General features: G+C 45.7%; 1 protein-coding gene across 1 annotated transcript in view; it reads left to right on the top strand.

The window, feature by feature from the left end:
* Nucleotides 1-20,926, top strand: part of LOC100760728 (guanylate cyclase 2G-like) — a 50,198-nt gene that overhangs the window by 23,973 nt on the left and 5,299 nt on the right. The window contains exons 13-18 of the mRNA XM_035443107.1: nucleotides 3,463-3,631; nucleotides 5,224-5,379; nucleotides 14,483-14,660; nucleotides 16,600-16,740; nucleotides 18,298-18,490; nucleotides 20,734-20,908. Of these exons, the coding sequence (XP_035298998.1) occupies nucleotides 3,463-3,631; nucleotides 5,224-5,379; nucleotides 14,483-14,660; nucleotides 16,600-16,740; nucleotides 18,298-18,490; nucleotides 20,734-20,908 (1,012 nt within the window). The remainder of the gene's footprint in view (nucleotides 1-3,462; nucleotides 3,632-5,223; nucleotides 5,380-14,482; nucleotides 14,661-16,599; nucleotides 16,741-18,297; nucleotides 18,491-20,733; nucleotides 20,909-20,926) is intronic.

Consider the following 20,926-nt stretch of genomic DNA (forward strand, 5'->3'; position numbering starts at 1 on the left):
TTCACTTGTTCAGCTTTTCTTAAGGTGGCTGCTGAAAAAAATGAAAAGTACACATGTGGCTTGCATTGTGTTTTGGTCAGATGGTGCTCTTACTAGCTAACCATTAGTAGTAGTAAGGACTCCATTTTCAAGAGGGAATACAATGAGGCCTAGTCAGGTGAAATCGCTGGCCCAACTGGTGAGTGTCACACTGGGGGTGTGGCAGTGTTTTCTTTCATGCTTCCTGCTAAGCACCAGTGAACACAAGCATGAGAGTCAGAGCCCTGGAGCCCTGGGGTACCTTCCAGAAGTTTCCAGTAGAGCAAGTCGTACAAGCCATGCCCAAGTGCATGGAATCTTCTCATGAATCATGAGCACACACTACCTCTGTTTGCTCTCTGACAGCATTGCATTGTGACACTGTTTTATTAGGAAGAAAAGAAAAACAAAAGCATGCATGCCACCTTGTGGAGGCTACTGTACTCCCAGATCCCCACCACCCCTGGCAGGCTCATTTTATACGTGTAATGAGCTCCATTGCAGTCCCCGCCTCCCGGTGAGCTCCATTGCAGTCCCCGCCTCCCGGTGAGCTCCATTGCAGTCCCCGCCTCCTGGTGAGCACTTAAACTGTTGTTTCCTTGTTGTGAGGCAGAGCATGAGGAGCTACATGAGACTGTGAGTCTCCTGCCCAGGACTGGACCAGCAAGGGCAAAAGACAAACCTCGTGTGTTTGCAAGGCCAGGCAGAGCTCTGGTTTGGGCTCAGGTCTCACTAGATGGTACACTTGGATCTTAGACTCCTTAATGAGAATGGGGGTTAAGTTCTGCCATCTCAACAAGCGTGCTGCTGAGGTAAAGCAGCCCTGTCTCCTGATACAGGGGTGAGGTTAGCGATACATGCACTCTCTTGGCCATTTTCTTACTGCTGTCTGTATTGGCCCACATTTCCAATGCAGTATTGGCTCTAGGATTCTGGACAGAACAAGATGGCTTCACTGGGGAGCCACTGAAATAACATGCAGTCAGCATTTCTAAGTTCTTGGGTTATTTATTTATTATTTATGGCACTGCTGTAAAAGCTCTGGGCCTTTTCAGCCAGTATCTCTCTGAATTGCTCATTTTTGGAATTTTGATAGGAGCTGGCAGAAAAGCAACAAACTCAGTATGTCCAGGTACAAGGTCAACATGAAACATGGGAACCTGGGGTAGCCTGGGTGTGGTGGCCCCTCCCACCTGCCTTAGGGAACAGGTGTCAAAGTGACAAGAACAAATGACAGTGTTTCTTTCAAGGGTCCTGTAGGATTTTGTTTTTCTTTCTAAGGATAACTGTCAGGTGTGAATGCTGTCAGGTGTGAATACAAGCCCCTTATATAAACTAACTCATGCAATATTCCTGAATGATCCTAGAGAGGAGGGTGGCACCACGGTCAGCCTCTCTCACGGGTGAGTAAAGGGAGGTAGAGAAGTCAGCCTGCCAGGCAGTGCAGTGGCGGTGAGGGAGGTAGGCTGGATACTCTGAGGTCAGATTCCAGCCATGGCCTTGTCCAGTTCCGGCTCCCTCTGCTGAGGAAAGAAGCCAGTGGTGTGCTTAACCCATCAACATCACTTGAAATGCTGGTTAATAGGCTCAAAGCTTAGGGGTCCCAAGCTTTAACTTTTAAGAATGCCCCCCTCAGATCCTCCTTACTATGCCATCTCATGCCTTGTAAGCCAGCCTACCTGGGCCCTCTGTCCTTCCCAGCTGCCTCAGAGCCTATTGGGATCTCGTTTGCTGTTGTGCAAGGGTGTTGGAGAAATGTGGTTCCCTCTCCCATCTCTCTCACTAACCTTAACAACCACACAGAGCACCGGAAACAGAGTGCTCCGTGCTTGAGAAGTGGATAGGGTTTGAAGGCTGTGAAGCCTGGGCTTGGACCAGCTCTGTCCCCTTCTACGTGTGAGCATTTAAACTGCTGTTTCCTTATGAGAATAGTGACCTGGCTCAGAAAAGACTGTGTAAAGCACACATAGTATAAGTGCTTATGAATATTTACTACTGTTTAATTGTCCATCAGAAACCAATCCCACACACACAGTATGAGTCTCCACAGAAGCTTATGGCTGGCAGTCATGGCTGTCTACCTGTCATTGGCTTCTTTCCTCAGCAGAGGGAGCTGGAACTGGTCAAGGCCATGGCTGGAATCTGACCTCAGAGTATCCAGCCTACCTCCCTCACCGCCACTGCACTGCCTGGCAGGCTGACTTCTCTACCTCCCTTTACTCACCCGTGAGAGAGGCTGACCGTGGTGCCACCCTCCTCTCTAGGATCATTCAGGAATATTGCATGAGTTAGTTTATATAAGGGGCTTGTATTCACACCTGACAACATTCACACCTGACAGTTATCCTTAGAAAGAAAAACAAAATCCTACAGGACCCTTGAAAGAAACACTGTCATTTGTTCTTGTCACTTTGACACCTGTTCCCTAAGGCAGGTGGGAGGGGCCACCACACCCAAGCTATCCCAGGTTCCCATGTTCCATGCTGACCTTGTACCTGGACATACTGAGTTTGTTGCTTTTCTGCCAGCTCCTATCAAAATTCCAAAAATGAGCAATTCAGAGAGATACTGGCTGAAAAGGCCCAGAGCTTTTACAGTAGTGCCAAAATAAATAAACAAATACATAAATAAATATAACCTTCATCTCACTGCTCCCAGTCTGCCTTGGGAAATTATAGACACATGCAAAGATCGTTTCTCTAACCCTGTCTCAAATATGAGAGTTTTCCCCCTAAAGTTACTTCTTCCTCCCACCTACCTTCCTAAAATTTTTCCTGCCTCAATCTGAGATGCTCCTATGAGCCCCTCCCAGCCTGTGGAAAGGCTCCAGTCCTCTGGAAAAACACAGGTCTCTCCTGGCTGGACCGGTACGTTTCCTGCCTTGATGAGTCACAAGCATCTTCCACACTGAGCACCGGTCTCCCCCATTCTGAGTACTCTTTTGCTTCTGGGCCCTAAACACTCAAACTCAGCCTGAGCCATAAGTGCTCTGCTGCTAACATAGGCTCTGAGATTCAAGGCCCAAGCATGGCGTTTTTTTTCTAACTACCAACTTCCCCCTCGGCCTGGTGGTAGAGCTGAGATTTGAGCTCAGATTCCTGACCATGAGGAGAGTCTAATATGAAGCCACACTTGTCTTCTCCTTCTTTGGTTTTCCTAGACAGGGTTTCTCTGTGGCTTTGGAGGCTGTCCTGGAATTAGCTCTTGTAGACAAGACTGGTCTCGAACTCACAGAGATCCGCCTGCCTCTGCCTCTGCTGGGATTAAAGGCGCGTGCCACCACCGCCTGGAGTCATAAGCCATGTTTCCTCCTGTTTCTGCCTCGATCAGCTTCATAGACAAGGAGCTTGCGGCTTTTCTAAAACAAGCACGGAGTGGGGGTGTCTGTGTGGCTATGAGCAGTGCTCTTCTCCTCTGTCTCCGTGCTCACCATCACCTTTGCAGGGTATGCTGTTCCTCCATGGGAGCCCGCTGAGGTCTCACGGCAACCTGAAACCTTCCAACTGCCTGGTAGATGGCCGTATGCAAGTGAAGCTGTCGGGGTTTGGGCTGTGGGAGTTCAAGCATGGCTGCACACACAGGATCTACAACCAGGAGACCACCGACCATTCAGGTAGCCACGGGCAGATCTTAGACCCAGTTGCATAGGTTACATAGTCAGTCAAAGGTTTTGTTTTCCATTTTTGCTTCATGGTGCGGCCTAAAGGGGCACCCGTGGCTAGTTTTTCTCTTTCCAGATGATGAAGTGAAGCTGTTCGGTTCATCCTTGGAGAGTGAGGAAAGAAACCACCATAGGGTGGCATGAATCTATGGTACAAGGCTTGGGTTAGGAGCCTGGTTTTCATCTTGCCTTAGTTGGGTTACTGAGCGCCACCGACACACGGAAGCTCTTTTCTGCTGTCTTCTATATCCCTTCCTATTTTCATCCCACGTTCTCAGTATAGGTGGTAAAATCTGCCAGGCTGTCCTAGTTAGGGTTACTATTGCTGTGATAAAACACCATAACCAAAAGCACCTTGGGGAGGAAAGGGTTTATTTGGCTCCACATTGCTGTACGTCATCAAAGGAAATCAGGTCAGGAACTCAAACAGGGCTGGAGCCTAGAGGCAGGAGCTGATGCTAAAGCCATGGAGAAGAGCTGTTTACTGACTTGCTCCCCATGGCTTGCTCAACCTTCTTTCTCATAGAATCCAGGACAATCAGCCCAGGGATGACCTCACCCACAACAGACTGGGTCCTCCACCTTCAATGCTAATTAAGAAAATGCCCTGCAGTCAAATCTTATGGAAGCATTTTCTCAGCTGAGGCTCCCTCTTTTCAGATGACTCTAGCCTGTGTCAAGTTGACATAAAATTAGCCCGCATACAGGCTGTGCTGTGATAAATTACTTATGATTTAATAAAGATTACCTGAAGTATCAGAAAGCAAAGGCAGCCACACTAATTAGCCGCAGAAGCCAGGCAGTGGTGGTACACACCTTTAATCCCAGGATTCAGGCAGATGGATCTCTCTGAGTTCAAGGCCATCCTGGCCTACACAAGAGTGAAGAGTAACAGAGCTCATGCGTTTGATCCCAGCACTAGGGAGGTGGAGACAGGAGGATATGGCTGGGTGGAAAACGGATATGAGGAGGAGGAGACAGGAACTCAAAGCTTTTGCCTCTGCAGATTTGCGGAGACAGGATTGCCATTTCAGCTGGGTAGAGGTGAGAGCTACTGGCTTGCTTGCTTTGCTTCTATGGTCTTTAGGCAATCTTTATTAAATCATAAATAATATATCACCACAGGCTGTTTAAAGAGAACTGAGTCCAGGAGTGAGCTGCCTGCCAGGCCAGACATGACTGAATTTTTTTCCTTACATGACCCCCTTTCACTCAAGTTTTTATGCGACTCAGGGCATCTAGTTATATACAGTAGGCACTCGAATGAAACATTTACTGACTTAAAAATCATATACAATTTATTTTCACCAACTATTTGATTTACATGTAAGTTTAAACTTAATACATAGTAACATTCTATTGTATCATGGTACTGAGTAAACTATGGTAACCTTTTTCTCCATGGTCTTTCTTATGGATATTGCTTTCCCAGGCAGGCACTCAGAGGGTCAGCCTCTTAGGATGCTCTGTCCTCATATAGCATCTGCATAACAGAAGGAAGTAGATGTCGCTTTCCCTCAAAATGTCACCCCATTGTCATGCAGAGCTCTACTGGACGGCCCCAGAGTTGTTGCGGCTTCAGGAGCTGCCCTGGCCTGGCACCCCACAAGGAGATGTTTACAGCTTTGCTGTTCTCATGAGGGACTTGATCCACCAGCAGGCCCATGGGCCCTTTGATGACCTTGAGGGGGCTCCTGAGGGTAAGGCTGGAGTGCGCTGCTCATGGGAAAGAGTGAAGGGGCGTGTGTGTGGGGAGGGGTGGAGCCATGTGGTGGGAGGGAAGTAAGAGGTGATGAGGGTGATGATAAACCAGAATGTAGCACACATTCGTGCATGCACACACACATGCACACACAAATGCACACACATGCACACACACACACACACACACACACACACACACGCATATACACACACATGCACACACACATGCACATACACATACACACACGGGCACACACACACACACACACACTGGCACATGTGCTCACACACGCACACGTGCACACATACATACACACTCACACTCACGCTTGATAAAAGAGCAACAACAAAACAGATTAGTCTTTAGGCTACCATCCTATGCAATGACTTTCTAAGCCTGAAGTTTCTGTGTGTGTAAGCAGTTTCTTTTAAACAGTTTCTAATTAGTAGCTAAATGAAACTATCTCAAAATGAGGTTAGTCCCAAGAGTAGTAGCTCAAGATCCAGCCAGGCACTCCTGAATTTGGAACCAATCCAATGCACACATGCCACTGGCTGAGTCCAAGTGGAGGCCACCTTCAGTGTCACTCCCATCTGCTCTTGGCTGCTGGGGTCTGAGTGAGCCATGAGAAAACTCTGTGACAGCCAAAGTGCTCCTCACTGTAACAACCGCTGGCTTGTCACACAGACCTGTGGCTTCTCAGTTGTGTTCTTGGGTCATAGACAAATCCACATCTGTTTGCTTCCCATGCTTCCCCACAAATAAGCCAGGTTTCTTGTGCATAGCAGCCCAGTGATTCTCACACTGTACTGTGTGCTGGAATAACCTTTCTGTCTTTGCTAAAAGACAGAATTGCTGCTCTCCCCTATGCTGGCCCAGGTTTCTGGCTCAGGAGGTCTGGAGTGAGGCCTGAGACTATGCCCCTGCATCAGAGTCCCTGCTAAGGCACATTTGAGAAGAGCATGCCTTGGTCTGCCTTGTCTTTGGACCAGCAGCGAGACTAGCACCTGGAAACTTACTAAGCGCTGTTTTGAACGGCTCTCCAATCCTGTTCTGGAAATATGGGAACAGGGCCAGAAGTATTTACTCAGCCTCTCCACCCCAGGCCAGTGTCCTGCCTATTTGCTGAAGACAATGACAGCTTCAAAGTAGCTAATGCACTGTAGAAAGATGGAATGGAAACAGGAGGTTGCGTGTTGCTAGGTAACAAGCCCACACCCCACTGGTGCGCTCAGGCTTCATTATCATCTGATGGTCTTTGGAGGAAGTCCTCAGAGCTAAATTCAGGGCAGCAGACAGCACAGCACTGTCTTTTATCTCGGTTCCTCGGGCCATTGCTGTCCCTCTGGTTGGAATTTTACTTTGGGATATAAAACATAATTGATTAAAGTCCTTATTATTATTTTTTTTCTGGAGATACGGTTTCTCTGTGTTCTAGCTGTGCTGGAACTCAGTGACCAAGCTGGCCTTGAACTCACAGAGATCCGCCTGCCTCTGCCTTCTGAATGCTGGGATTAAAGGCGTGCGCCACCGCCACCACCACCCGGCTTAAAGTACACTTTTAAGGTACTGCTTCAGAATATATTTTAGGTATTAAAATGTAGACTTAAGGGCATTGCTCACATACAATTTTGTTTTGGTTTGGTGTTTGAGACTGAGTCTCATTTTGCCCCTCTGGCTGGCCTGGAACTCACAGACTGGCTTCCAACTTGAAGTGACACTCCTGCTTCAGTCTCCTGAGTGCTGGGATTTTAAGTGGGCACGAGAAACCCAGCCACATATAGTTTGTAACCCATAGTCTGTGTTAGTTTAGGCCATGCTTTATTCAGATTGTTCCGGTTTCATCTGTCTCAACATCACATCGTGGACGCCATACCATGGTTAGATGATTTCTTATGCATCGTCAACACCCCTCCCGGCTTTATGACCTTGAAGCTTTTGAGGAGTACTGATCAGATTTGGTTTTCGATGTGTGTATGATCTGTGTGTACACCTCTGTGTGTTTCCTGTGTATTGGTGTACATGTGTACAGGTGTACATGCATGTGCATGCCTGTATGGAAGCCAAGGTTTGTCTACAGTTTGTCTGAGGTTAGGTGAGGAGCATTGCAGTCTGCAGTCACTCTGAGGACAGGATCGCCCACTTTGGTCCTAGCTTTGGTAGAGGTAAGAGCTCTCTAGTGGCTGGCTGATTTGCTTTTCTGATCTTCAGTTTGGACCCCAACATCTTTCTCTGGGTTTTTGTTTTGTTTTGTTTTGCTTTTTGTTTTTGGTTTTTGGCTGTGAGCCTAGCCTTTCATGACTGAGCCATCTCTGCAGCACTGTCTTTGGGTTTTTATTATTCAAGCTGCATTACAATTCAAGGCCGGGTCTCTTACTGAACCCAGAGCTTGCCTTTCTGGCTATCCAGGCTACCAAGCTTTCTTTCTTTCTTTTTTTTTTTTTTTAAGTTGGAATTTTTTTAAGATTTTATTTATTTATTATGTATACAACGTTCTGCACACCAGAAGAGGGCACCAGATCTCATAATGGATGGTTGTGAGCCACCATGTGGTTGCTGGGAATTGAACTCAGGACCTCTGGAAGAGCAGTCGGCGCTCTTAACCTCTGAGCCATCTCTCCAGCTCAGCTACCTAGCTTTCTTGGAAAAGCCCCTGTCACTACTTTTCAAGTGCTGGGATTCTAGGCAAGCCACCACACCCACTTGGCATTTACACAGATTCTAGGATTCAAACCCTAGTCCTTCTTTGTATGGCAAGTGCTACACCCCAGAAGCCATCTCCCCAGCCCCTGGTCAGGTGTTATAGAGATCACTTCTCACTTGGAACATCTGATGTTTTCTTTTTCTCATGGTTATTCTGGGGTTATATGTGTTGGGGGGGGGAGCTTGTTGATGTAAATTGTCATTTTTGTGACCCTGAAAATTCTTAAGCACGTAACCATGAACACAGCTGTCAAAGTTGATGTTGACTTTGGTTACCTGCATGAGATAGTACTGTTGATATCCACGCTGTAGGGTTCTTGATTTCATCTTCCATATTGGAAGGAGCTCACTATGTATAGTTTGTATTAAATCAAGAGTTACTATAGGTAATATATAGAATTCTCTGTAAATGATTGATCTACTTGTTTCCATTTATTTTGTTTCTTCAATTATTAATATCTATCACAACGACTCATGGAAATTTTCTGCTTAATGTGTGGCTCAAATGGTTCCATTTCTGGCTGTCCAATTTCAGTTGGTGGCACGCCCTCTGGACACATAACTACTACTGCGTTTTCGTTAACTGTTGAGTACTTTCCTACTTCCTGGTACTAAAGATTCTCTATGTTTGTGTTTCATACTCCCACTCAGCACTACACCCCCTGCTCAATACTGCACTCCCCACGCCAGTGCTCAGTGCTACAATCCCCCACTCACTGAGATTGAGACTGCAGATCGTTTTCCAGGCAGCCCTGGCTTCTTTCTGTAGATGGTGCTACCTGGGCAGTAAGGATGCCTTTTGTTCCCGGAGTGTGGTTGCTTCCAGCCCCTCTGCAGTGGATGGGAATGCAGATGTGTATAGTAACCCAGATGTGCACACAGAAGACACAGGCACACGTCTGCATCTATAATAAGCTAAGCATGAGTTCACAATGATGTGGCCAACTTGACCTCATCACCTCTGTGGTTTGTTTTTTCTGTTTTTTTTTTTTATTTTTTTATTTTTTATTTTTTGTTCAAATTAGGAACAAGCTTGTTTCACATGTCAATTCCTTCTCCCTCTCCCTCCCCTCACCCTCACCCCTCCTATCCACCCCACCTACCCCCCACCCCATCCACCCTCCACTCCCCAGGCAGGGTAGTGCCCTCAACGGGGTCTCCAAAAGTCCACCACATCATCCTGGGCTGGGCCTAGGCCCTTCCCCATGTGTCCAGGGCAAGAGTGCATCCCTTCACGTGGGATGGGCTCTCAAAGTCCCTTCTTACACCAGGGAAAAATACTAATCCACTACCAGGGGCCTCCTAGAGTGCAGAGGCCTCCTCATTGACATCCATGTTCAGGGGTCTGGATCAGTCCTGTACTGGCCTCCCAGACAGCAGTCTGGGGTTCTTGTGTTCCCCCTTGTTCAGGCCAGATGTTTCTGTGGGTTTCTCCAACCTGGTACTGACCCCTTCAATCTTCATTCCTCCCTCTCTGCAACTAGGTTCCAGAGTTCAGTTCAGTGTGTATCTGTGGATGTCTGCCTCTGCTTCCATCAGTCACTGGATGAGGGCTCTAGGATATCATAAAAAGTAGTCATCAATCTCATTTTAGGGGAAGGGCATTTAGGTTATCCTCTCCACCATTGCCTGGATTGTCAGTTCGTGTCATCCTTGTAGATATCTGGAAATTTCCCTAGTGCCAGATCTCTCCTCGGACCTATAATGGCTCCCTCTAATATGGTATCTCTCATCCTGCTCTCTCTCCTCTATTCTTCCCCCAACTCAATATTTCTGCTCCTCCATTTCCTCCTCTCCTTTCCTCATCTTCTGCTCTCATTCTGTCAGCTCCCTCTCCCCTACCCTCATGCTCCCAATTAGCTCAGGAGTTCCTGCCCCTTCCCATTCATGGGGTCCATGCATTTTCCCCTAGAGTACTTCATGTTTCCTAATTTCTTTGGTGAAGAGGATTGCAGGCTGGTAATCCTTTGCTCTATGTCTAAAATTCATATATGAGTGAGTAATACCATGTTTGTCTTTTTCTGACTGGATTAACTCACTCAGGATAGTTTCTTCTAGTTCCATCCATTTGCCTGTGAATTTCAAGATTCCATCACTTTTTTTCTGCTGAGTAGTACTCCATTATATAAATGTACCACATTTTCTCTATCCATTCTTCAGTTGAGGGGCATCTAGGTTGCTTCCAGGTTCTGGCTATTACAAACAATGCTGCTGTGAACATGACTGAACATATATCCTTGTTGTATGAACGTGCATTATTTGGGTATATACGCAAGAGAGGAATGGCTGGATCTTGAGGTAGACTGATTCCCATTTTTCTGAGCAACCGCCATACTGATTTCCAGAGTGGTCTTACAAGTTGGCACTCCCACCAGCAATGGAGGAGTGTTCCTTTTTCTCCACATCCTCTCCAGCATAGATTGTCATTGGTATTTTTGATTTTAGTCATTCTGACAGGTGTATCTCAGAGGTGATATCTCAGAGTTGTTTTGAGTTGCATTTATCTGATGGCCAAGGATTTTGAGCACTTTCTTAAGCGTCTTTTAGCCATTTCAGATTCCTCTGTTGAGAATTCTCTATTTAGTTCTGCACCCCACTTTTTAATTTCATTGTTTGGTGTTTTGGTGGCTAGCTTCTTGAGTTCATTGTATATTTTGGAAATCAGCCCTCTGTCAGATGTGGGGTTGGTGAAGATCTTTTCCCATTCTGTGGGCTGTCATTTTATCTTACCGACTGTGCCCTTTGCCTTGCAGAAGCTTCTCAGTTTCAGGAGGTCCCATCTCAATGTCTGTGCTACTGGTGTAATGTTCAGGAAGTGGTCTCCTGTGCCTGTTCATTCAAGGATATCTCCTACTTTCTCTTCTAGAAGATTCAGTGTGGCTGGATTTAAGTTGAGATCTTTGATCAATTTGCACTTAAGTTTTGTGCATGGATCTATCTGCAATCTTCTGCATGTCTGAATCCAGTTGTGCCAGCACCATTTGTTGAAGATGCTATCTTTCTTCCATTGTATAGATTTAGCATCTTTGTCAAAAATAAGATGTTCATAGGTGTGTGGGTTAATATCAGGGTTTTCAATTCGCTTCCATTTTTCTACCTGTCTATTCTTTTGCCAATACCAAGCTGTTTTCAGAACTATGGCTCTATAATAGAGCTTGAAGTCAGGGATGGTGATGCCACCAGAAGATCCTTTATTGTACAGAGTTGTTTTGGCTATCCTGGGCCTTTTGTTTTTCCATATAAAGGAGTATTGTCCTTTCAAGGTCTGTGAAGAACTGTGTTGGGATTTTGATGGGGATTGCATTGACTCTGTAGATTACTTTTGGAAAGACTGCCATTTTTACTATGCTGATTCTACCTATACAAGAGCATGGGAGATCTTTCCATTTTCTAGTATCTTCTTTAATTTCTTTCTTTAAAGACTCAAAGTTCTTACTGTACAGGTCTTTCACTTTTTTGATTAGTGTTACCCCAAGATATTTTATGTTGCTTGTGGATATTGTGAAGGGTGATGTTTCTGTGATTTCTTTCTCATTTATCGTCTGTATATAGTAGGGCTACTGATTTTTTTGAGTTCATTTTGTATCCTGCTACTTTGCTGAAGGTATTTATCAGCTGTAGGAGTTCCCTGGTAGAGTTTTTTGGATCACTTATGTAGACTATCATATCATCGGCAAACAGTGAAAGTTTGACTTCTTCCTTTCCAGTTGGTATCCCCTTGATCTCCTTTTGTTGTCTTATTGCTCTAGCTAGAACTTCAAGTACAATATTGAGGAGATATGGAGAGAGTGCACAGCCTTGTCTTGTTCCTGATTTTAGAGCAATCGATTTGAGTTTCTCTCCATTCAGTTTGATGTTGGCTGTTGGTTTGCTATATATTGCTTTTATCATGTTTCGATATGTTCCTGTTATTCCCGTTCTTTCCAAGATCTTTATCATGAAGGGGTGTTGGATTTTATCAAAGGCTTTTTCAGCATCTAGTGAGATGATCATGTGGTTTTTCTTTTTCAGTTTGTTTATAAGGTGGATTACATTGATGAATTTTCATATGTTGAACCAACCTTGCATCCCTGGGATGAAGCCTACTTGATCATAGTGGATGATTTTTCTGATGTGTTCTTGGATTCGATTCGCCAATATTTTGTTGAGTATTTTTGCATCTATGTTCATGAGGGATATTGGTCTGTAGTTCTCTTTTTAGTTGTATCTTTGTGTGGCTTGGGTATCAAAGTGATTGTAGCTTCGTAAAAAAAGTTTGGCAATATCCCTTCTGCTTCTATTGTGTGGAACAACTTGTGCAGTACTGGAATTAGCTCTTGTTTGAATTTCTGGTAGAATTCTGCAGTGAAGCCATCTGGCCCTGGGCTTTTTTTGGTTGGAAGGCTTTTGATGACTGCTTCTATTTCATTCGGTGTTATAGGTCGATTTAAACTGTTTATCTGTTCTTGGTTTAATTTTGGTAAGTGATATCTATCCAGGAAACTGTCCATTTCCTTTAGATTTTCCAATTTTGTGGAGTACAGGTTTTCAAAGTATGACCTGAAGATTCTCTGGATTTCCTCAGGGTCTGTTGTTATGTCTCCCTTTTCGTTTCTGATTTTGTTAATTAGCATGCTCTCTCTCTGCCTTTTGGTTAGTTTGGCTAGAAGTTTGTCTATCTTGTTGATCTTCTCAAAGAACCAACTCTTTGTTTCATTGATTGTTTGTAATGTTTTCCTAGTTTCTACTATATTGATTTCAGCCCTCAGTTTGATTATTTCCTGGCGTCTACTCCTCCTTGGTGAGTTTGCTTCTTTTTGCTCTAAAGCTTTCAGTTGTTCTGTCAATTCTCTCATGTGACTATTCTCCAGTTTCTTCATATGAGCACTTAGTGCTATGAACTTTCCTCTTAGCACTGCTTTCAAAGTGTCCCATAAGTTTGGGTATGTTGTGTTCACATTCTCATTAAATTCTAGGAAGTCTTTAATTTCTTTTTTTATTTCTTCCTCAACCCAGGAATGGTGTAATTGAGTGTTATTCAATTTCCATGAGTTTGTAGGTTTTCTGCAATTTGTATTGCTGTTGAATTCTAGGCAAGAGAAAACAGGGGTGAGGTGTGTCCAGACTCAGGGTAGACCTTCCTGGACTGAGGAGGTCCACTCTTTTCCAGGTGGGGTCAGGCAGAAGCGAGCAGGTGTTGATGGAGAAGGTTGGGGGCCAGCAGAGCAGCGCCCAGACTCACCTGAGGCTAGGGCACCTGCCGCAGGACAGAGCCACCACTGGGCTATGATCCAGCCTCCGTTGCTTCTCTGTAACCTCCATCTCCAACAGTATGAAAATGGCTCCTGCTGTCTGTTGTCTGTCTACTTACTGCTCAGTCACAATACAGGTGTAAGGTGGTTTAAACTCAGTAACTGGACCTCACAAGAAGCAGCTAGGACATAGCTATGGGTGGAAGAATTGTGAATGGCTCTTTTTCTTCTTGTTTTATCTCAGATATCATGTTGGTCTGCACCTTCCCCCTCTCTTCAGCAAAGTCATTACGCACACACAGCACAGTTAAACCCTTTCCTTATGGCCTGGGTACCACGGCCAGCTTCTCTCAGTCCTACTTGACAATTTTAAAAGTCAATGTTTTCATCCCTTAAACCTAACTGTACTATAAACTCCCCTAGGTGTTGGAAAATATTCAATGCCCACGTGACCACCACCATTACAACATCAAACAGAATATGACCCTCTCCCCATTTCTCTCCCCATTTACCCACTCAACCGTCTCCAAAAGTCTCAGGCACCTTTGAACTATAATCTTGCTTCTCTAGCCTTCATTACCACGTCATACACATACACACTCTTTTCATGCCAGCTCCTGTTACTTAGCTGCATGTGCTCATTTATGCTGTTGCTGCATAAATTATTTCTATATCAAAGTATCTATGCATTGTTCTCAGAATATTTTTAAGAGTGTGGGAGATGCAATCCCTAAACAAATGTTGGTGGGAAGCCAATGAAGAAGTGAAAACAAGGGGGTTTGCAGAATTGGGCAGTCAGGGAGACAGTAGGGTTTATTCATTAAAATCACGTTCATGAAGCATGGGATACAACATCGCACGAGGCACACTTTGGAAAGCTGGGCACCAAATGCCTCCCCATCTGGAAGGTCACCCCCAGGAGCTCTACTTTAAAAAGCCTGTTTGGAAACTGAGAGGTCAGGGGTTTTTACATTTCCATTGGGCTGTTTAATTTTCTAGCAGGATCTAGAATATCTATGTACACGTCTAGATTGTCCTGGAATTTGAATATGTTGTTTATTTTAAACTGTTTTCAAATTGGTGGGTGCCATCACCATTTAGACAGGTGGGTGGTGAATGACAAAGCTATGTAGCTCATTTCTCCAAATCCCAAATGGATTTCAGAAATCATCAGCCGCATCAAAGACCCCAGGGGACCATTTCCACTGCGACCAACCTTGCTGGGGGATAAAGGTGATGAAAAGATTGTCCTCCTGGTGAGGGCCTGCTGGGATGAGTCTCCGGAGCAAAGGCCAACCTTCCCTTCCATCAAGAAGGTGTTACAAGAAGCCAGTCCCAGGGGGTAAGCTAACTGTGCAGTAGGTTCTGCCTTCTGGTCTTTTAGCCATTGGGAATTGAAAAAGTTCCGGCTTTTCTCTCCTTCCTTCCCTCTCCTCCCAACCCTTCCCTTCTACTCTTGTTTCCCCCTCCCCTCTCCTCTTCCTCTCCTGTCTTTCTTATCCATCTTCCCTTCTGCCCCCTCCTTCTTCCTATCATCATGTATCTACTTAATGTCCACCATATGCAAAGTATGTTCTATACGCGGCTAAAGTGGAGTGGTTGAGTCATCATTTACTTTGTGAACATGGGTCAGACAATGAGGTCACTGTCCACTGGGCCCATTCAGACATCTCTAATCAGTTAAGGCTCTCATTCCCAGGATGTTTTGAGACTGCCTTAGTATCCTTTTCAATTGTTATTCCAAGGATCATAACTAATATTTGGGGTTGGATCACAGGATGAAAATCATTCGCCAACCTTAGATTATCACTCATTTGTTTTATTCTACAGAGCTGAGGATGAAACCCAGGGCCTTGTGTGTGCTAGGCAAGGGGACACCACTGAGCTAACTCCCAACCTTACAGCTGGCAACTGACTTTGGGTTAAGCTTGCCTCTCAAATCTGTTTTCTCAATAGCAGCTTCCTAAATATTAGACTTACAGAATAATTTCTAAAAAAGTATTTATGTGAATGTGTGTATGCCTTCTTAAGTTTATGTGAGCCAGTGACTTTCAGTGTCCCTGGATCCCGGAGTTGCTGTCCAATTCCCTGGAATTGGAGTTATAGGCAGTTGTGAGCTGCCCTGTGGGTACTGGGAGCCAGACCTGGGTCCTCTGCAAGAGCAGAAAGTGCTATTAACCACTGAGCCATCTCTCCAGCACCATGATATTTCCTTCCTTCCTTCTGTCCTTCCATCCTTCTTTCCTCCCTCCCTCTCTCCCTTTCTCTCTCTCTCTCTTTATTTCTTCTTTTAATTTCCCTCTCTCTCTCTCTCTCTCTCTCTCTCTCTCTCTCTCTCTCTTTAAGACAAGTTCCTACTATGTACCCTGCCTGGCTTGGAACTCACCATATAGATCAAGCTGGTCTTGAACTCAGAGAAGCCTAGGAAAGCTTTTGCCTCCTTAGTTGGGAATAAAGGTGTATGTCACCACTTCCTGGCCTGATGGTATAATTTTTAATACAGTGAATGTTTAATTCCCCAGAGGTATCTTGAGGAAGCAGAGAGAGCCCTGTCATGAAAGTGTCTACTTCTAACTTGCCCATTTAACGTGGCATTCTTAACATAACAACCTGTGTTCTCCAGGTTACATTTTTTAATTTATGATTTTTATATTATTTTAATTGCTGTATGAACTATTGATACTAATTATACTAATCAAATAAACTATGATGTTTCAAAATATGCATTCTTTGTCTTATGGTCCCAACACTAAGACAAACTTATTTCCTACCTGAGTCTCAGTCTTCTCATCTGGAGGCGAGGGATTGAGGTGCTGTCTCAGGGGCATTCTGAAATGGAATCTAGACAGGATCCATGTTGAGCAATCTGAGAAATGCCCCACTCTGCAATCTGTACTTTTTCACTTTGTTGTAACTGTGGCACAGAGCATGTCGGGAAGTGAGGAGGAGTCATCGAAGGCCACTGTTGACTGTTGGCTGGCCACAAGATTCACCCCTAGGCATTTTATACACATTAGCTCCTGGGATCCCCAGAAACCAATTGTAAGGTACATTTTTCAGAAGAGTAAACCAAGCTCAGAGAAATAAAAGGTGCCGCTTCATCTTCAGGCCAGGAATGGTACAATCTTAGTGTGGGGCTTTGCCACTGTTGTCGTGGCCAGTCCTCCAGTAGCACGCCTTAAGGACAAGAAGTGTTTTCCTCGGTCCTGTGTTTGGGAGTTGTCTCCACTGTGGTTCAGTGGTTCCTGGAAGAGGATGCTAACATTTGCATTGTTTTAAAGCCATGTAAGCCTCTTGGATAGCATGATGGGAAAGCTAGAAATGTACGCCAATCACCTGGAGGAAGTGGTGGAGGAGAGGACCTGCCAGCTGGAGACCGAGAAGAGGAAGGTGGAGAGGCTCCTGTCCACCATGCTGCCCAGGTATTCGGGAGCAATGGCGGGCAGGCAGAAAAACAGCTTGAGGAAGAAGAAATTTTCTGTCTCAGCAGCTCCACTGGAGGAGGAATATTTCCATCGAGAATATCAAGCTTTGTGAAAGGGGACCAAGCAGGGGGAGGGGTGCTGGGTGGTGGGTAGGGGGAAGGAGGGAGAGAAGAGGGAAGGAGGGAGGGGAGGAGGGAGGGAGGGAGAGCTGTGTATGTGTGCAAAAGTTGGCAAACTGGCCCACCTTGTAAATGAAAATGCAGGCAAACCAACCCAATCCACAGGAATGGAAGATACAGTGTGGAAGGTAGCGAATGCAGCAATAGGATACTCCCACTAGATGGCAGACTAGCTTCATGCCTAACCCCTAAGCAACAGCAACGCCATTGCTTGCAGGAGCCTCTGAAATCTTTGCTTAGTTCAAAACGTGCCTGTAGCATCAAAATTCAAAAATCACTTCAGCTTTGCTTCTTTTTCCACCTGTGCATTCTTTGGGCACTAGGGAAAATCACTTGCTATTGAAATTCTTGTACATTTGAATGGCAACCAAAAAGTGGGAGGGGCAATACTTATTTTGAGATAGGGTCTCAATATGTAATCCTGGCTGCCTTGGAACTTACTGTGTAGACCAGGCTGGCCTCAAACTCACAGAGATCCATCTGCCTCTGCCTCCCGAGTGCTGGGCTTAAAGGTGTTGACCATCATATCTGTCTAGAGCGGTGGTTTCCAACCTGTGGGTTGTGAGCCCCCCAACCTCTATCTTCAAAACTATTTACATTATTATTCATAGCAGTAGCAAAATTACAGTTATGAAATAGCAAAGAAAATAATTGCATGGTTGGGGGTCATCACGACACAAGGAGCTATGTGTTAAAGGTCTCGGTGTTAGGAAGGTTGAGAGCCACTGCTTAGAGCATAGGGGGTTTGAGTGCACTCATCTGCACACCGAGTCTTTACCCCACATGCAATAGGAAGGAATAACATATTTTCAGTGAGAAAATGTCTCTAATGAAGCCATTTATGTGACCTGTCCCTGACCCCACCCTTTCTTGCAATTTACAGCCAACATTTAAATTGTCTCTCTAGAGAAAGCACAAGTGAATGCATGCATGCCATGAGAAGCCCTCTATGAAGCGTTTATCTGATTATTCTTTGTCAATAGAAAATTGGGGGTTAGATATCGGTGCAAGAGCCTGAATGATCCGAGAATCAGCACAGCAGCCACCAGTGACCCCGTCTCTTCTTGTTGCTCCGTCCAAAGGGCAGAGATTCTCTCAGCCTCGCCTTACTACATCCTGTCTCCTATCGGTCCTTAGTCCTCTTCAAAACTCTATGGCTAGTTTTGATCAGCTAGTGGCTATCCTCTGACTCCAGGCAAGCTTTAGTGTCAGAATATGATCAAAATATCATACGACACCTCTAGATGGTGAATTTAATAAGTAAAATCCTAACCCACCAAAGCCAGAGGGTCTGTAGAAGGGTCGCCTTTGCTGAGAGCCGTGGAAATGGAACCAAGTGTGAGCTGGCTAAGAACTGCCCTTTCTGTGATTACAGCTTCGTCGGAGAGCAGCTCATAGCTGGAAAGTCCGTAGAACCAGAACATTTTGAGTCCGTCACTATCTTTTTCTCTGACATTGTGGGATTCACAAAACTGTGCTCTCTCAGCTCCCCCTTGCAAGTGGTGAAGCTCCTCAATGACCTGTACAGCGTGTTTGATCACACAATACAAAGCCATGATGTGTACAAGGTGAGCACACTGTCTCTGGGCTGACAGATGATAGACCTGTGATGTATACAGACTCCTTCTCCACTGTCTCTGGGCTGACTGATGATAGACCTGTGATGTATACAGACTCCTTCTCCACTGTCTCTGGGCTGACTGAGTCAATCTCAATTCACAGCAGCAGAAACTCCATGATTTATTTCTGTTTGTCTTCTTGGGAAGGGGCCTGATTAAGTTCCAAATGCACATGCTTGTCCAGAGTCACCATGTGGAGACAGCAGATGACTTGGTCACTAAAGTGATTGTCTTGCAAGCTGGAAGACTTGAATTTGACCCCCAGAACCCGTGTAAAAATAAGCAGGGCTTCATGGTACAAAGTTCTCAGTGCTGGGGAGACAGAGCCAGGTAGACTGCTGGGATTCACTGGTCAACCGTCTTAATTGGTGAGTTCTAGGCCAGTGAGAGACATTGTCTCAAAAACCAAGGTGGGCTGTGCCTGAGAAATGATAATTGAGGTTTTCTCTGGCTGCCATCTACATAAATATACTCTCTCCTCCCTCCCTCCCTCCCTCCCTCCCTTCCCTCTCTCTCTCTCTCTCTCTCTCTCTCTCTCTCTCCAACACTCTCTATCTCCACCCATTATTTTAACCTCACAGTAATTTTGCAAAGAGGCATTGGCCAATACAAAATGGGTGTCCTTCAGATCCGGGGAAGCTTATAGCTGCCCACTTTGCATCCTCTGCGAATCTCACTTCTGTGTTGGCATGATCCTTAGCAATCCAGGGTGAAGACAGACTCTTCAAATTTAGACTGTTGGGCTGGGGCTAAAGGGGAGATGACAGCTATGACCTGCATGGTGCCACTCAAGGGAACACGTAAACATGGCCCCCCAGAGTGAGAAAGGAGGCGGAGGAAGACAGCAAAAACAGTGATGTAACGATAACTCTTTCCGCCAGCAGCCTGGGTTCTGCCCCTGCTCTAGGGCCCCCAAATAACACACAGTCTTATATTAGGTACATTGCTGCTGGCCAATGACTAGGATTTCTTATTTGCTAGCTCTGTCTTAATTATCAACCATAACTATTAATCTATATATTTTTATAAGGACTTATCTTACCAAGGATTCCAGTGGCATGTGTCCTCTCTTCCTGGCCATCACATGGCGACCCCTTAATACATTTCTCAGAATCCTCCTAGACTCTTAGTCCCACCTATCTTGCTTCCCTGTTGAACACACTCTGTGGGGCAGATCACCGTTAGGGAAGTTCTGTGTGCCTCCATACACCTGCTAGTCAGCCACAACATATCTGCCCTGCCCATGACCCCAGAACCCTGCCTCTACCTCTATCCATGTCCTGGGACAGAGAAGGACTGGGAAGTTTTGGGGGACAGTGCGGCCATATCCCTGAGTGATAGATACTGAGTGGGCATCCCCTAGTGCTCCCCACAAATGATGATGGCACAGAGAACCTTTGAGACCTGATCCCCAACCCTGCTCTGCCTAGGGTGGAGCCCCCTGGAATTATCTTCCTAGCTTTCTCTCCTAGAGGGCACTTGGCATGGGTGGCTATCACATCTGGTTTGTGTTTGTGAAGGTTGTTCTCAGGACAGGAAACGTGGTCTAGAACAGGGTTAGACTTGTTGGGTAGTTGACTTATTTTGGGGTCACCAGGAGAGAAGTGTTCCCACAGGCAGTTTTCCTACCAGCTGACCAATATAGTGGTCTTCCACAGCATCTTTGGGGTCTGCTTCTATGCCAATACGGACTGTGGTTTTATTAGGAGGACTGGTGGAGGGGGGCACAGATAGTGATACAAATGTTGAGATGTGTGTGTGAGTGAGTGCATTGTGAGTGGTGTGTGAGTGTTTCTAAGACCTTATGCGGCATGAGGACTTTTCGGGGTGGCTAATATGGACTCTGCTTGAGAGACCCACTCTATGCTCCAGGATTTACCCAACTTCTATATGGCTGCTTGTCTAATTGGTTCTGACCTTGGGCTAGGGAAATATGGCATCAGGGTTATCAGGTCTAGAGGTGCAAGTGGTGGCTATAGGGAGGAGCAATGGTTTGTGGAGGAACCAGGACAAGAGCAGACACTGGAAGAAATGCTAGCCCTAGGTGGAGCGGAGGTCAGTGAGAGTTGGGCTTTGGAGTATGAGGCCTCAGGAGAGGGTCTGGGAAGAGGGGGGTCTTGTTGTCTAACCCATCTCCTCATTGACCCCTGTGCCTCCCTAAAACTCAGAACACTTTGCTGTGTCATTTGCAGGTTGAAACCATTGGCGATGCATACATGGTGGCCAGTGGGGTTCCCATTCGCAATGGAGCGCAACATGCAGAAGAGATTGCCACCATGTCCTTGCATCTGCTCAGTGCCACCACCCACTTTCAGATTGGGCACATGCCTGAGGAGAGACTCAAGCTCCGCATAGGCCTCCACACAGGTAGACAGAACCGATGGT

Source organism: Cricetulus griseus, chromosome 3, assembly GCF_003668045.3.
Source record: "Cricetulus griseus strain 17A/GY chromosome 3, alternate assembly CriGri-PICRH-1.0, whole genome shotgun sequence".
In the NCBI taxonomy this organism is placed as follows: domain Eukaryota; kingdom Metazoa; phylum Chordata; class Mammalia; order Rodentia; family Cricetidae; genus Cricetulus; species Cricetulus griseus.